We start from the raw sequence: 17,196 nt of genomic DNA, 5'->3' as shown, positions 1-17,196 counted from the left end.
GTGTATTATAATGTAAATGTATGTATATAATGTATGATGCATACAGTGTGTTTAATATATGTGTATGATATGTATGTAATATGTATGTGTATCAAATAACATTTATTATAATGTATGTATACATATGTAATATATGTATGTAATATGTATTGTGTGCATTATAATGTATGTATATAGTGTATAAATTATATAATGTATGTAATATGTAATACATACATTATATAATTTATTCACTGTACTAGAGGTCATGGAAAAGCAATGGATCAGTTAATCACCATGACTACCAGAACTGCAAAAGTTACTATCCCCAGCCTGCTTGACAGGACTCGGTTCATCCTGGAACACGGCCATTGGTACACTGCTGTTCTACAACGTAGCTCACCCTAGGGGTATTGCATAGAGCACAGCATGGCCACTCCTTGATCTTCATGACAGCTGCCTTCCCAGGAGAGGCTGGGAGCAGTGAAGACTGCAGAGCCCACAATGCACACTCACCATCCACACTCACCGTCCACACACACATGGTACCCTCCTGCAGCCACGGAACTCTGCCCATCATCTTCCCTCATGACTGTCTGCTGTCACCTCATCTCTTGTGGGGAGGGGCATCCTTGGACTGGGGTAGTGATGGGAGGTGAGGGGGGATTCAGGATGGGAAGAAATATGGCTTGGGTGTGTGTGTGTGTGTGTGTGTGTGTGTGTGTGTGTGTGTGTGTATGTGGTGTGTGTGTGTGTGTATGTATGTGGTGTGTATGATGTGTGTATGTATGTGTGTATGAGGTATATGGTATGTTTGTAATGTGTGTGTGTGTGTATGTGGTGTGTATGTGGTGTGTATGTATGTGTGTGTGGTATGTATGGTATGTGTGTATGATGTGTGTATGTGGTGTGTATGTATGTGTGTATGTGGTGTATGGTATGTTTGTGATGTGTGTGTGTGTGTGTGTGTATGATGTATGTATGTGGTGTATGGCATGTTTGTGATGTGTGTGTGTGTTATGTGTATGTGGTGTGTATGTATGTGTGTTATGTGGTGTATGGTATGTTTGTGATGTGTGTGTGTGTGTATGATGTGTGTATGTGGTGTGTATGTGGTGTGTATGTATGTGCATATGTGGTGTATGGTGTGTTTGTGATGTGTGTGTGTATGTGGTGTGTATATATGTGTGTGTGGTATGTATGGTATGTGTGTATGTGTGTGTGATGTGTGCATGTGGTGTGTATGTATGTATGTATGTATGTGTGGTATATAGGTTTGTGTGGTGTATATGTATGTGTGGTGTGTGTGTATGTATGTGCGTAGTGTGTGTGTGCATATGCACATTTGCACTAGAGAAGAGTAGTGGGAATCTCACACATTCTTTTCAGCCTTTGCAACTTTGCCTGTTGTTGCTGGACTAACCTCAAATGCAGGAGGCCTTAATAACCAGCACGTGCATCTATGATAGGAATGTGTATCCACCCTTCTCCACTGTGCTTCTGGGATGCTTTGGCCCTCAATGGCATGGGCTCCCTGTTACCATTTGAGCATTTTTTTTTCATTTGGTCCTTAGGATCTCTCATTAAAAACAGTCTGAGAAACCATACTGTGCACCTGTCTTTGCCAGGTGTGCATCAAAATGTCTTTGTTGTACTGTATGTGTGCTGGTCCCACTGCCCCCATGCTACAGAGACACTGCCTGGGCATAGCAGTCACGTAGTGATAAGGCACATGATAGACAACAAGCCCAAAAGAAAACCAGGCAGGTTATTGTACGTCCCTCTCCATCAGCACCCAGCACCACAGCCAGTGCCTGATACTAATATCACCATTGGTTTTCAGAGTCATGACATTCACACTTGTGAGGGAACAGGAGCTTGTGGGTACAGGAGATGAGGCAGCAAGCAGATTCAGGGGACATGTAGAGGAATGGACCCTTTGTGCTTCTCAGAGAAGCCATCAAAATTGAAAATGCAGTGTGAATGGGGAAGACAAGGTTGACTGTGTGAGTCAGCTGATAGTCACAGTTGGGCACGAGGACAGGCACCAAGAGATCCCTACAGCCTGTTACCCAGCCAGTGCCAGCCTTCGGAGTCCTATATACACAAGCCTTTAAATTGACATGTTTGTCCTCACAGAGAAGGCCAGAGCAGACAGGCTAGCCTTTATAACCCTATTCAGACAGACAGATGTCTGTCTGGCTATGAGAAGAGAGCTGTTTCACTAATACATAGTATCTCTAGAATCCACTCACTGTCTGGATGTAAAGTGAGATGGACATGGAACAGGTAAGCCATTAACAGGCCATTATATTAGTCACCTTTACATGTGTCATGGAGGGCTTTCCCATCCTACCACATCCCTATAGAGGGATAATTATAAATATTTAAAACATGAAATTTACTGGGAGCTGTGTGTGTGTGTGTGTGTGTGTGTGTGTGTGTGTGTGTGTATTATCACATAAGCTAGCTAATCTAACCATCATTTCATTTTGTCAATCCATTTTATTTTATTTAGATAGGGTTTGTGTAGCCCCATGCTTCCAACTTACTATGTAATTTAGGCCAGCCTTCAGCTCTTGGTCCTCTTATGTACTTCCAAAGTACTGGGGTTAAAGGCATACGCTACCACACCCAACTTGTTATCTCCAAGTTTCGTGCTCTCTCTCTCTCTCTCTCTCTCTCTCTCTCTCTCTCTCTCTCTCTCTCGTGTGTGTGTGTGTGTGTGTGTGTGTGTGTGTGTGTGTGTGTGTGTGTGTTGTGTCTCAGCCCATTTCAAGCACACAATGCAGTATTGTTAATTGTGGTCACACTGCTGACTTTAGGTCCGCAGAACTTCTTTATCCCACATAGCCAATGCTTTATCTCCCTGACTATCACTTCCCCACACCCCCTCCTCAGTCCCTAAAATCCACCATTCTACTCTCTCCTTCTACAAGTTTGACTGTTTGAGATTCCTCATGTAAGTGAGCCCATGCTGGGCTTGTCTTTATGTATCTGTCTTGTTTCCATCAGCCTAATGTCCTCCAGATTTGGGGAAAGGATGATTTCTTCAGTAAATAGTGCTGGAAAATTTGGGTATCCTTGTGAAAAAGAATGAAATCTTACACCATGTGCAAAAATCTGCTCAAAATGGATTAAAGGCTTTATTCTTGAGGGAAGTTATTATTGCAGCATATTCCAGGTGCAGAGTCAAACTTGAGTGATCAAGATAAAAGCCAGTGAGTTTACTTTTTAAAAATCTTAGTTTTGCTCAATAATTGGATTCAATTGCTACTGACATTCACTGGTCCAGGCATAAAATGGTTTACTAGGTTACTTTTGGGACCAGTTCTGATCAGTCCTACAGGAATCTGACACACTGGTTTATACTTAGCCTTCAAATAAGTGATCTTGAGAAGAAAATCACTGTTCTTGAGTGGACTGAAAGATGCTTCCAGTTAAATACGTTTGTGTATTTCACTGCCTAGTGCCTAGGACACACACACAGTTGTCCTTAATAGAGAAGAGTTTCTAGGAGCTGAAATGTGGTCTGACTGAATGGGAGAACCTCCACTTTATAGAACATTTAAAATGCATGGTTATTTCCACGAGTGAAAAACAAACAAAAGACATCAGAGCTTTCTACAAGAGCGATTTTTTTTATAGTCCTAGGAAGAAGGACTGAGACCAGCTTTATGTCTAAATAGGGAGTGCAGCTAATTCTGCCCTTGCAAGATTGACGATTTATTTGTCTGAGCAGCAAAATATTAATCCTGGGGGAGATGTTTCATAGTATAAGAAGAAGAACTAAGCATTCAAAAGTCAAGCAGAAACAAAATTTTAAGGATTAGAGAAACAACTTAGCCGGTGATGTGCTTGGCCATGTAATCATGAGGGCCTCTGTTCAACCCTTGGCATCTACCTAAGAAGCTAGTGTGTGATGTGTGCTTGTCATCCCAGAACTGAGGAGGTAGATGGAGGTAGGGCACTAGAGTGGTCCTCCCACCTTCCTTGGTGTCCAGTGGCTGCTTGCAGTTTCCAGCGTTCCTTGTGAAAGTCTCCCATGCACACTATCCAGAACCCATTGCCTATTTCCTATTTGCACATCAGGCTAACTCCCTTCTGATTAATTTCTCCCTTTTAGAAACTATTGCAGAGACACCCTCATGAGAATCAAGGGCATGGCTCAGAGGCTAATGTCACCTGCCACCATGCCTGATGACCTAAGTTCAATCCTAGAAACCCATATGGTAGAAGGAGAGAACCAGATCTAGCAAGTATTCCTCTGACCTTCATACATGTGCCAAGCGCCATGTGTGCCATGGCCTGTATGTACCCAGTCTCATACACACATGTACATACACATCTGTCCCTGAGACATGTTTCTTAGGTCCTGCTCTAGAATACACCTAGACTGTACAGACTTGCTTACCCCTGATGTCTTCTGTTTCTTTCAAGCTCAAACAATTGTAGAAAACAACCATGAAAAGCCATTGTTGAGACTGGCAGGCTGACTCCTTAAATGAGGACTATTAAAAATAGTTGGTTCAATTGAACCAATTATTCTCCATCAAGTAACCACTGGTCTATCCCAGAAAGTGGGCTGATGAAAGTAAACTAGGATGTCTTTTGTGAATTAAAAAAAAAAAAAAAAAAAAAACCTTGGAGGACCAGGGAGATGGTTCAGTTAGCAAAGTGTTTGGTGTGCAGACATGGGAGCCTGAATTCCAGCTCTAGAACCCACATAAAAATGTTGGGCATGGAGGCAAGTGCTTGTAATCATGGAACTGAAGAGCTGGAGAATCCCTGTGGCTCACTAGCCAACCAGGTAGCCTAGTTGGTGATTTCCAGTCCAGTAAGAAACCTTGCCTTAAAACAAACAAGTAAACAACAAGAACAGTGAACAACTTCTGAGGAACAATACTCAAGATTCAAGATTCACTTCTGGCCTCCATACATACACCTAGATACACATAGGTACCCCAGCACTCAATTATATACAGGTACACACAAAACTAGGTAAATAAAGTGTATCTTTTCCCAATTTAATTCATAGAAGAATGGGCACATGAAAACTTGATTTGAACACTCCCCTGAGATTTCTGGGAGACTGGAACAATATTGTATTGGTACACACATCTGTCTTCCCTAACAGTCTTCTAGTGGCGTGGCCAATGGTGCCCACACCATTGATTTGATCGGTGAGAGACACCTGGACCCTTGAGCACCTTCCAGGCAGTAGTTTTTTAACAAAAGCCTTGGGAACCCGATGAGAAGTGGAGCTGTAGTCAACAAAAGAAGGCTGACAAGAACTCATGTAACAAGACATGTGACTATGTTTAAACACAAGATGGCAGCTGCGTGGCAAGAAGTCATCTGTACTGAGTCTTAGTTACCGATGTGGCTCTAGTCACAGAATCAGTGTCAGATGCTGCGAGCACATTAGCTGATAGGAAGGCCTGGGAAGCCATTCCCCTGTCAGGGAAATATGTTTTCTGTACAGTCTCAGCTTTGAAGCTGTCCATCACAGCGTCACCCCCACTCCTCCTCTGACGCCACCGCTTAACAAGAGACACCTGTTGTGGCACTCTCTCCCCATCCCCCACTAGGGGCTCCAAAGCAGATTCAAAACTGTACCGTGCCAGACCTTTGAGTGTATCTGATGACAGACTGTCAAGCTAAGCAAGCTTGACAGGCCTTCAAACTGCTTTTAAAACAAGGTTGAGCTTTTTATCAGGATTTTCTTTCTAGTCGGGGAGTGACTTAATTTCATGGTGGCTCTGTTTAAATTACATATACTGAATCTGTCTACCTCTATCTTTGGGAAAATGAACACTTGTGTGGAAACTAAACCCAGGAGTTTTGCTGCTCTCCTCTTAGGGAACTGGGGTAGAAGGGGAAACATTCATGTTGTAGAGTGCTAGCCTCTTAGACTTCTGTTCCCTGCTCAATTTCACGTGGATTACCCCCTCTGACATGGGTGTTGGCTAGTAAGTGTTTGGAATCAAGAGACTAGACTTTTTGAGCTAGGGCTTGTGTGGTAACTAGGAAGCTGTCTGGTCTTCCTATACTAGGGCTATGTCTGTTAGTACAGCCGTGACACAAATGTCTACTATGGTCTTGACAACCAAGTGTTCCTGGAGGTTTTCTCAGTTCTGAAAATTAGGCCAAAGTGATGTTATTTCTTTAGATACATGATTCCATCCTTTAAAAAGAAAAGAAATTCTGGGCTGGGGAGATGGCTCAGTGAATAAAGTACTTGCTGCACAAGAGGACCAGAGTTCAAATCCCCAAAAGCCACATAAAAGTGTGGCAAGCATGGTGGCTTGCCCACAATCCTGGTACAGAGGAAGCAGAAACGAAATTCCCAGGGCAAGCTAGCTAGTTAGACTAGCCAAAACAGCAAACTGTGAAAGATCCTGCCTCAATAAAAAGTGAGGAACAATCAAGGAAGATACCCTACATCAACATTGGACCTCTACATATATGTGCACACATATGCATGTGCAATTGTACACACACATACAAACACACATCACATATGCACACCACACATGCATACATAGGCAAAAAAAAAAGAAAAGAAAAGAAAATTCTAACACGTTTGAGGATGTTTTGCTAAGCGAATAAGCCATTCACCAGAAGCCAAATACAGTATGTCCCTAATAGGGCCTCCCAAGACAAGGAAGATGCATAAAAAAACAGAATGTAGGATTGTTGATCAGAGAGGGAGGGAGGGAGAGAGGGAGGAAGGAAGGGAGGGAGGGAGGGAGAAAGAGTGAGAAAAGAAAGAAAGAAAGAAAGAAAGAAAGAAAGAAAGAAAGAAAGAAAAATGGAGAGACGTGGGGAGTTAGTGTTTCATGGCATTGCAGTTCAGTTTTACGAAATAAAAGTTTCCAGAGCTGGATGATAGCAATACTTCAACACACAACTGTACAACACATCACTGGGCGGTGATGTGAAGAGCTTGATGGAACATTGCTGGATCACACGTAGCATGGTTGAGATGAAACTGGAGAAATAGCTCAGTGAGTAAGAGGAGCTTCCTAAGAAAGCATGAGGACCTGAATTCAGATCTCCAGCAACCTCAAAATAATAATTTTTTAAAAAGCTATGCTTGCCTGTAACCGCAGCAGGTGGGTGAGGGTGGAGTAGGGGCAGAGACAGAAAGATCTCTGGACCTTCCTAATCACCAGCCTAGCAGGAAAATATAAAATAACAATCTCTAGGTTCAGTCCTACCTCAAGGAATAGCATGGGACATGAGCAATAGAGGAAGACACCCAACATAGTACACTAGCCTCCCCTCACATGCATGCCTATACACACATACACACACACACACACACACACACACACACACACACACACACACACACCACTACAAAAGAAGTTGAAGCAGCACATTTGTGTCATGTATATTTTATTGCAATTTTTAAAAATGCTTGCATGAATAGAAGGGAGTCAAATTGTAAAAGCCAAAAAGGATTTCCAAGGTATTATGAATATTCTACCTGGCAGATGCTGGAGGAGTTGACACAGAGATGAAGCCTATTTCCGAGATGTTTATCTACTCGTGCATGGCGGGTGTGTGTGTGTGGGGGGGGGGTGATCATATGGGATCTAATAATATTCTGGGGAAAAATTTAGTACCCTCCAATTTTCATTTCCTTGTTTTCCACAAGACTGTGTTTCTCTGTCATGGTGCACAGAACAAGGTCTGATGCGTCCTCCACAAAGAGCCATTGATGGCGTGTCTGTGTGAATTGCCCTGGCATTGGTCACAGCCAAGTTCTGCAGGACCCACTGCCCCCATTCGACAATACACTCCACTGTGTGTAGCCATTTATGAAAGGTCAGAAATGAACTGAGAAATGGCTGGAGTCAAAAACATGTGGCCCTATAAATATCAGAGTCAGACGGCTTCATGAGGTTTCCCAGTCTCGTTCCTGCCCTATCTAGCTGTCCTCACATTCATCTACTGCTGAGATCCCTTGCTTGTAGTGAGTGGGCACTTCACCTTGTGAAATTCTACCGAGGAGACTGCCTTCCTTACCTGGCGGCCTTTGTGCCCAGTCTGGTAGCATAGAATCATTAATAAGAGTTTGGGGTTTGTAAACCCTTTATCATTTCTTCTAGGGAACCCTGGCAGCCCGTTCTGCAATGGTCTGTTTTATTTTAAGAGTTCCCACTTCTCGCTAGTGGCAACTTTGCCTGGTAACTGACTTCGACACCAAAGGTGTTCTGTGAGCCCAAGGGTTTGCAGCTTGCTTGTAGGGCCTAAGAGCGAACTGGGACATTGACCATGACATTAGCTGCCAGACTGGATGACTTCGAGATGACCCTCGAGCACCTGCTCATGGATGTGTTTGTGAGTACCAAGATTGTCCTTGCCATCCCAAATAACCTAGAGATTGTGTCCCCGTAGTAACTGAGGCTTCTAGCTTGTCTTGTTTCCACACAACGTTGTCATGTCTTACTAATGTGCTGTGGGGGAAGCTGGGGGGGGGGGCGGGGGCATTGTTCCTAAATGTCCAGTGACACAGAACTGTCCAAATGGATTAACTGGCAGAGATGTGGCATTTTGAATCAAGTAAGTTACAGAAGTCTGAATGAATGGGCTGAAAAAACAGGAAACACTCCCCAGGAGAGATCAAAACCACTTCGGTATGCATTCTCTGGAGAGACCAGATTTGTTTGTGAAATTTATAGTGCTCAAAATACTGATCATTCCATGTAGAGAAATGCAGATTCCTGGTAGCATCACTGACTCTACTGTCCACAGACTGTTTTCATACGAGTTCCCCAGGAATTGATTTGATCAGACGAAGTTGTTTGGTTTGATTTACTTTCCTCTGAAGGAAACAGCAGCTGACAGGGACCCCCCCACCTCTTCCTACAATGATTTTAGCAAAGCAATTCTGAAAAGCCCCCATCGATGGAGTCTCTACCGCTGACCAACCACGGGGCTCCTTACACTTTGCTCAGGTTTGCTGCAGGCACAGGTCTGCTCTCTCTGGGCTGCTGATGGTGCAGAGGGGACTGCAGAAGCAGCCTTGCAGGTGGTAAGGCAGCTGGAAGGTGTTGGCGGTGTGCTCTTTCCAAGAACAACAGTTGCTCTGCCAGGGAAGGCGGCTGCAGCACATGCTGTGAGGGCAAACTAGTCTGTGTTTAGAATAAGGAAAAGGCTCCAGAGGGTTGGCGCTCTTTGGCTATACATCACTAGGGCCCTTTCACGGACTTGACAATGAATGGTGTATTTTGGCAGACAGGAGAGTCTGGAGCATTTCTTATTATTAATTTATAATTTATCTTCAAATGGAGGCAACTTCGTGCTGGCAGGATTCCCAGAGGGGCTTTCTCTTTTAGGAGGGTGTGGGAAGCTGAGGGACTTGAGTCCATTCTGAGCATAGGCATGTGTTGGGAAGTAAGCCTGGAGGTAGAGTATGTGGTAAAGAATGGACAGGGTCCTCCTGCATGTCTAGCCCAGAGTCATCAGTTCATAGGATGTATGGAAGAGAGCAAAACAGGAAAGTAGCTTTGATGGCCAATCCTCTCTGCAGGGTTGAGGTTAGGTGGTGGTCTCCGGCATAGTAAAGGATCAATGAGAGTGTGATTGTCTCAGAGGGGAAAAAATTAACCAGAAAATTGTTTTTCTTGAAGTACCTGAAGGACACTAATGTACCCCCCCTTGTTGCCTTGGCTCCCTAATTTCCTTTCTACTCCCTCTACATTCCCATGTTTTCCAAGCCTAGCAATGTTCTTCATCTCCAAGGGGAAGAACTCTCATATGCCCCATCCTTTGTAATAATAATAATAATTGTAATTTAATAATTTAAGAACTACCTCTCACTTGATTATTCTATTTTCCTGGCCCCATTTGGAGGGTGTGTTCACCCATTCTCTCAGGAAGGCCAGAGGAGCACATTGGATGCCCTGCTCTCTCTGCCTCTTTCTCTTGGTCCAGTGTCTCTCACTGAACCTGGAGCTAAGCTGCCAGGCAGCAGCCCCTGCTGTTACAACCTTGTGCCCCACCCCCACAGCTACAGGGTGACATGAGTACAGTGGGCAAATATGGCTTTTGACATGAGTGCTGGGCATCAGAACTCATGTTCTCAAGGGCGCCTGCCTCTAGCCTTCTTAGCATCCAGTACGCTGTATTGACACCATGGGCTATATACTAATGACTGTTTTACATGCATACTATTTAGTTCATTAAAAAATTGATTTGGGCCGGGCAGTGGTGGCACACGCCTGGTCTACAGAGTGAGTTCCAGAACAGACACCAAAACTACACAGAGAAACCCTGTCTCGAAAAAACAAAACAAAACAAAAAAAAAGAATTAATTAATTTGGGTGAGGCTATCACGATGCAAAAGAGAATCCTTTACTCTTTATACATTTTCCCATCTTCATTTTAAAATTTACTTATTTAGTGGGGCATGCATACACCACAATGTACGTATGAGGTCTGAGGACCTCCTGTGGGAGTCAGTTCTCTCCATCTACCATGTGGGTTCCAGTCATCAAACTGGAATTATCAGGATTAGCAGCAAGCACCCTTACCTGCTGAGCCATCTTGCCGATCCTCTGCATTTCTTACCAAAGTATAGGACCTCTTCTTGATGCATTCGTGATAGAGGCCATCATGGTTATAAAAACTAAAGAAATCAGTGGATGGAGTGTGAGGAGTAGGAACTGTCTTTGTGCTTTGAATTTCTCATAAGGCATGTGAGTCATGCCTGGTGGTATAGACCTATAGTCCTAGCTCCCCGGGTGGCTGAAGTAGGAGGCTTGCAAGTCCAGGGCAAGCCTGGCCCAGAGTCAGTTCAGGACAAACCTGAGCAACTTAGTGAGATCCTGTCTCCAAATGAAAACTACAAAATGAGCCAAGGATGAACCCACCATAGAAAGGTACTTGCTTAGTGTGAGCATGACTCAGGGTTCAACTCCTAATACCATAAGCAAGCAAACAACAACGAAACCCACCACAATATAAGGTATGTGATATACACATATATGAAATGAAATGAAATGAAATGCAGAAGGTATCCTAAACATACCTGGAGTCTAAAGACTTATTTACAGAGCAATCACCCCATGTGGCCTGCACCCTGATGACAAAGGATGCAATGGGTACTGTGGGTGCTTCATGTCCCTCTTCCAGATAATTCTTCTTTCCCCTCCCCATGCTAGTTGTCTCCCTGACCCTCAACTTCTGTGATAAGCATTTTCTTAATGTTTGGTATAGATTTTCCCATTTGCATGTAACAGTCCTAGAGAACATTAGCCATGGATTTTGAAACCACAGGCAGCTGAATCCCCACCCTCACTGTAAAAACAGTGTTTCAAATGTTTGCTCTTTCAGAGGATCTCTGTTCAGTAAAGTGCAGATCAGACTCTCTGGTATACGCAACTACAGCCAAGGCTTAATTAAGAAGGTGATGCCGAGCCAGCACCCAGGCCTGGAGAGTGCAGAGACGGCACTGGATATGTTCATTTTCTTCTTTCTTGGCTCTGTTGCTGATGGGATATGAGCCCTAGAGAACCTCTGCTGGCATCCCTTTAGGGAGGGTGCTCTGAGACAGATGACCTATGGATGCCTTAATTTTTTTTCACTTATTTATTTTATGTAAGTGGGTGTTCCGCTGCATGTATGTCTGTACACTATATGTGTGCCTATTGCCTAAGGAGGCCAGAAGAGGGCATCAAATCCCCTAGAAGTGGAGTTATAGTTCGTAGATAGCCACCAAGATGGTGCTAGAAATTGAAAGAGCATTGAGTGTCTTAACTGCTCCAGTCCCTGGCTGCCCTTGCGGATCCATTGCCCAGGAAGAATGTCAGACAACTCATAGGGATTGAGATTAATATCCTAAGTAAACAGAGAGGTCACTGGAAATCTGTAGGTTAGTGTTTTCTTTTTCAACCTTGCTAGGAACCACGGGCTTTCCCAAGTGAATCTAATTGTGTAGAACAAGTGTTCACATCATTACTCTTGCCTTGCCTCTATAGCTTTGAGCATGCTCAGTAGAATGCCATCCAACTATCTCCAGAACAGTTGTTTCTAGGATTACCAAGGGACATTTTGGGTGGGTGTGCTTTGTGGAAATGCAAGGTTTCTATAATATGAGATCATGGGGGCCTATCACATCTTTTGTTTCATTATACCTTGTTGCCACTTGGGGCTTCTCTAGCTGCAGCTGTCCAGCTGGGTTCCTGGGAGAAAACAGCCCTCACATGCTGGGCACAAGCTTCCTCATTCAAATGCAGTTTACAACCACCTATACCTCCAGTTCCATGGGATCTGATGCCCTCCTCTGGCCTCCAAGGGTAACTGCACTCACATACATATATTCCCTACATACATACGCATAAAATTTTTTTATTAAAAATAAGTATTTTAAAAGAATGGCTAATATAGAATTTGTTGTATGTGTACTACTTCCAACTGTCAGTCTATCCACCTCATTTCAGAAAATGAGAGGCATGTCACTCATCTCTTACATTTCATGGCTAGTAGGTATAGCTAAGAGGCTCTGCCTTCCATGGATATTCCATGACCTCCCCATAAACTAAGGCCACCTAATACAAACTGAAGAAAAGGATAACAGGAAGCCAAGCAGATGTCTTGAAACATTCTTTGTTGGATTAAATGACCTAATTATCTACTCTCAAATCTGTCCTTTCAAAAGGAGGCAGACGCCTCTGGCTCTCCCCTCTTCTGCCTGGCTTTAGCTGCCAGCATTTCATGGGCACATTCTCATGGTCATCCAAGACCTTCTGATTATTATCCTATTATGCTGAATCCTTATCTGGCTTGAGCTTCCTGTAACATCTCTCCTTCTGTTTGCAATTTCATTTTGATTTTTATCAACATATGTGCATGGCAATTTTTATGAACATAAAAGTTAAAGAACTCTAGAAGGCTTATAAAGAAATGCTCCAGGTTCCAATCCCTTCCTTCCGATCTCTGAGTCTCTCTGCAATCATGTTCTTCTAAATGTTGTATGTACGCTGGTGGTTAGCTGTAGTTTTCTGAATAATATGTTGTCTCAGTTCCTGTTGTATCACCATGGCCACAGGAACTCTTATAAAGAAAACATTGAACTGGAGGCTTGCCCATGGTTCCAGAGGTTAGCCCATTGTCATCATGGCAAGGAGCATGGCAGCACACATGGTGCTGGAGAAGTAATTACATCTCAATCTACAGGCAGGCAGACAGGCAAAGAGAGAGAGCTTGGACCTGTCATGGGCTTTTGTAACCTCAAATTCTACCCCCCTCCCCCACCCCTGTGAGACACTTCTCCAACTGACTACTCTAGCAAGGCCACACCTCCTAATCCTTCTAATCCTCTTAAACAATCCCACTTCCTGGTAACTAATCATTCAAATATGTGAGCCGGTGGGGGCCACTCTTGCTCAAATCACCACATGTGTTTATATAGTAATTCCTTAAATATTTCATTTTGAGATTTTATGCTGCTACCTTGAGACATGAGGGTTTAACTCTTTATGTGTGTGTGTATGTGTGTATGGAGGTGCACGCATATGTGTGAATGCACACTTATATGTGGGAATATGCATGTAGAGGCTGGAGGACAGGTGTTAGTCTCTCACTGGTCTAGAGCTCATGGAGCAGGTTAGGCCGGCTGACCAGTGAGTCCCAAAGATGAACCTGTATCCACCTCCCCAGTTCTTTTAAAAACAAAATGTAACTTGGGTTGGCTCCTGAGATTGAACTCAGGTCCTCATGCTGGCAAGATAAATATTTTACTTTCTGAGTCATCTCCTCAAGCTGAGAGTTTTAACTCTTGTTACACACACACACACACACACACACACACACACACACACACACACCACATTTCTCCCTTCCCCTGTGTCTTCTCGATATACTGATGTTGCAGTTTTATGTAAAATCTAATTTTATTATTCTAACAAAATATTGTTTATACCTGAGAAATGGTGTATGTTATAATTATATATTCTGGTGGGCTTTGCAACTTTATGTTTTTCCTGGAGTTAATAATTGCCTTTTTTAATGTTTGTTTAATATCCTATACTCTCACCAGCTGTTTTCCAATCAGATCTTCACACTAGAGTTATATGGCTTGTGTCAACTTGGAAACTTCATTACACGCTCAGTTCACTTCCATTTTTTGCAGTGAACTCTCCATCCTCCATCAATTAGATAAGCTCCTTTCTTGGTCTCCTGCATAACTGTCTTCTTGATGCTTCTCCTGCCCATCATCCTATCAGCCCCCTTTATGTCTCTCCTGTAAGAAGTCTGCCTTTTCTTGGAGCTTGTGTTGGCCTCTTTCTAGGCTCAATGTTCAATGAAAGTGCTGAAGAACACCATTTTCAATGTTCACAGGAAGTAAAGCTGTCCATTATTGAATGGCCGTCTATGGTTTTAATGATAGAATTTGTCTAGTGGTTGCCTGAGTGCCACTGAACACCTACATGTTCAGGTTTGACTCTTCTCTTAAATTCCATCTCAAAACATCCAGACACCAGAAACTGGCATGCCCAGAGCCACTCAGCATCTTCTTAGACCTTCTCCTCTTCCTGTGCATCGATCATAAGGGTTAGGACCACCCTTCCCCTGGTCTCTTCAGATAGAAGCTACAGAGGATAATATGCAGGGGCTATACTTTGTCTTTTCCCATTTGAACCATGCAATAACCTTTTAACTGCCCGGTTGGCCTCCATTCTACCATTCACCCTTGGTCAATCAGCCCCTCTGAACTAGTATCACTTCCTTGCTAAAAGTAAGTTGTAATGGCTTCCCTTTCCTCACAAAATGAGGTTGTCTTAATAACTGTTTCTATTGCTATGTTAAAACACCATGACTTAAAGCAACTTGGGGGTGAGAAGGTCATTTCACCTAACAACTTATAAGTCTATCACTGAGAGAAGCCAAGGCAAGAACTTAGGGGAGGAATTGAAGCAAAAGGCATGTAGGAATGCTGCTTACTGACTTGCTCCTTGAGGCTTGCTCAGCCTGATTTCTTATACAACTCAGAACCACCTGCCCAGAGTTGGCATCACCCACTGTGAGCTGGGCCTTCTCATATCATTCATCAATCAAAAAATACCCCCTAGGGTCGCTCACAGGCCAATCAGGTATAAGAAATTTCTCAGTTGAGGTTCCCTCTTTCCAAATGACTGTAGCTTATGTTTAGTTGACATAAAACTAGCCAGCACAAAAGTCCAAGATATACTGTTCTATATTCCAGTGATAATATGTCTGCGTATATGCATGTGAGTACAGGCCCACACATGCCATAGCAAATCTATAGAGGTCAGAAAACAACCTGGAGTATGGATACTTGCCTTCCACATTGTTTAAAGCAGGTCTCTTAGTTGGTTTTTATTGTGTGTTCCCAGCTAGCTGTATAGAAAGCCTCACAGCATTCTCCTGTCTCCACTTCTTTCCACAGGTTCTGGAGATTCATGCTTTTATAGCAAGTACTTTACCCACTAAGCCATCTGCCCAGTCCCATGTTGTCATTGTTTACCACCCTTGTTCTCACACATGTGACTCAGTACCTCATGCAATTTTCACAACTTTTCCTTATGTTGTAGAGACTTCAAATGCAAACACAGTAGTGTAGGCCAAACAGTAACAGAATTCTCTATTCATCCTCATTTGCCTCTAAGAATTGCTCCATTGAAGGTATTTTACCCATTCTGGTCATGAACTGGTACTGAGACGCCCTTTGACATTTTGACTTTGGGGTTAGTGGGTGTCCAGGGCACACTCAAAATAAACCATATTCCCATGGCATGAGGTTCAGAGATGCCAGTCTTTCTAACAAGTTCATGTTGCTTTCTCCCTTTCTGTTGGGAAAGGGAGATTTTCCCATATGAGACTTATAGGTAAGTGGGCAATAATTACCCTTGGTAGTAACATATTTCCTGGGCATGGAAGAGAGAGGACTCATACACCATCAAGGAAAGACACCACTCTCTTTTGCAGCAATGGAAGGATTATTTCCACTATGGAATCTATTCTGTAGATGAAAATTGCATGCTCAAGTTCTCTGCCTGGAAAAAGGATGCATGCAAATGGCAAACAGGTTTAAAAGTTGATCATTTTTCACCCAGCACTTAGCTAAGTATCTCATATGCCTGATGCAAGAGAGCCAAGCCTATTGAAGATCAGAAATCAACATACACCGGCTCTGCTTAGAAGTACTCCATATATATCCAGCTAATTCTGTGAAGTCAATACCACAGATAAGGGCATTATTTATTTTGCCATTCCAGGTGTAATTACACGGTTTACCCTGTGCAAAGTGCACTTCATAAACATGAAAGATCAATGCTAGTTATCAAAATCCATCCACAGCTGACAGAACATGAAAAAGGGCTTTGCAAAATGATCTGGAAAGCCCATCTGCAGAGTCAGCCCCATAGGTCAGCTTATTACTTGCTTAATCACACAGGCATCCTGGCAATAGTATTGATTCCCCAGCACCAGGACATGACATCACTCTTAACGGCATGTGCAATAAGCTATTCCTGCCATGCAGAATGGCCATCAGCTCAGGCTACAGCCTCTGAGTGTCTAGAGCAGCCTCTAGCCAGCAAGCGAAAGTAGGGTGCTGGTGGGGACCAATCATATCGAGGCAAAGTGTGAAGAGGTTTCATTCAGAAGAATGAAATCCTCCTGCCAGGGCTAGCAAGATAGTTAAGTCAGTAAAGCATTTGCTTTGCAAGCATGAAGACCCTAGTTCCATCCCAAGAACCCATGTAAACAAAAGCTAAGCATGGTGATGTGTGCTTGTAATCCAAGCACTGCGGAATGGAGGTGGAGAGTGGAAACAGACAATTGCCTGGAGCTCACTGGCCAGCCAGCCTAACTAGTTGCAATTTCCAGGCTAATGAGAGACTATAAAAAATTGCAAGGTGGATGGCACCTGAGAAATGGTAGATGAGCTTGTTCCCTGGCCTCTATATGGATGCACACATGTGCACTTTCATAAAAAACACACACATATACACACATGTACATACCTTCACATAAACATAAACAAGTGCACACATGCGCACCTTCACATAAACAAACAAATCACACACACACACACACACACACACACACACACACACACACACACACACTTTGCTACTTGTCAGCAAGGCCTCTGTTTGCTCCCTGCCCATGAGTGAAAACTTAAACCATGCTGCCAAGACCAACAATATTTTAATTTAATGTTTTCCACAATCCCTA

General features: G+C 43.4%; 1 protein-coding gene across 6 annotated transcripts in view; it reads left to right on the top strand.

The window, feature by feature from the left end:
* Frmd4a (FERM domain containing 4A) overlaps positions 1-17,196 on the top strand; it is a 579,710-nt gene that overhangs the window by 263,839 nt on the left and 298,675 nt on the right. The window contains exon 1 of one of the 6 annotated variants that reach the window (XM_036187603.1): positions 7,899-8,331. The exons of the other annotated variants lie outside the window; for them this stretch is intronic. Within the exon in view, the coding sequence (XP_036043496.1) occupies positions 8,266-8,331 (66 nt within the window). The 5' untranslated portion in view covers positions 7,899-8,265. Of the gene's footprint in view, positions 1-7,898; positions 8,332-17,196 lie in introns of those variants that run through there. 6 annotated transcript variants of the gene reach the window in all.

The sequence above is a fragment of the Onychomys torridus genome, chromosome 5 (assembly GCF_903995425.1).
Source record: "Onychomys torridus chromosome 5, mOncTor1.1, whole genome shotgun sequence".
Taxonomy (NCBI): Eukaryota; Metazoa; Chordata; class Mammalia; order Rodentia; family Cricetidae; genus Onychomys; species Onychomys torridus.
This window is presented reverse-complemented; position numbering and strand designations above follow the sequence as displayed.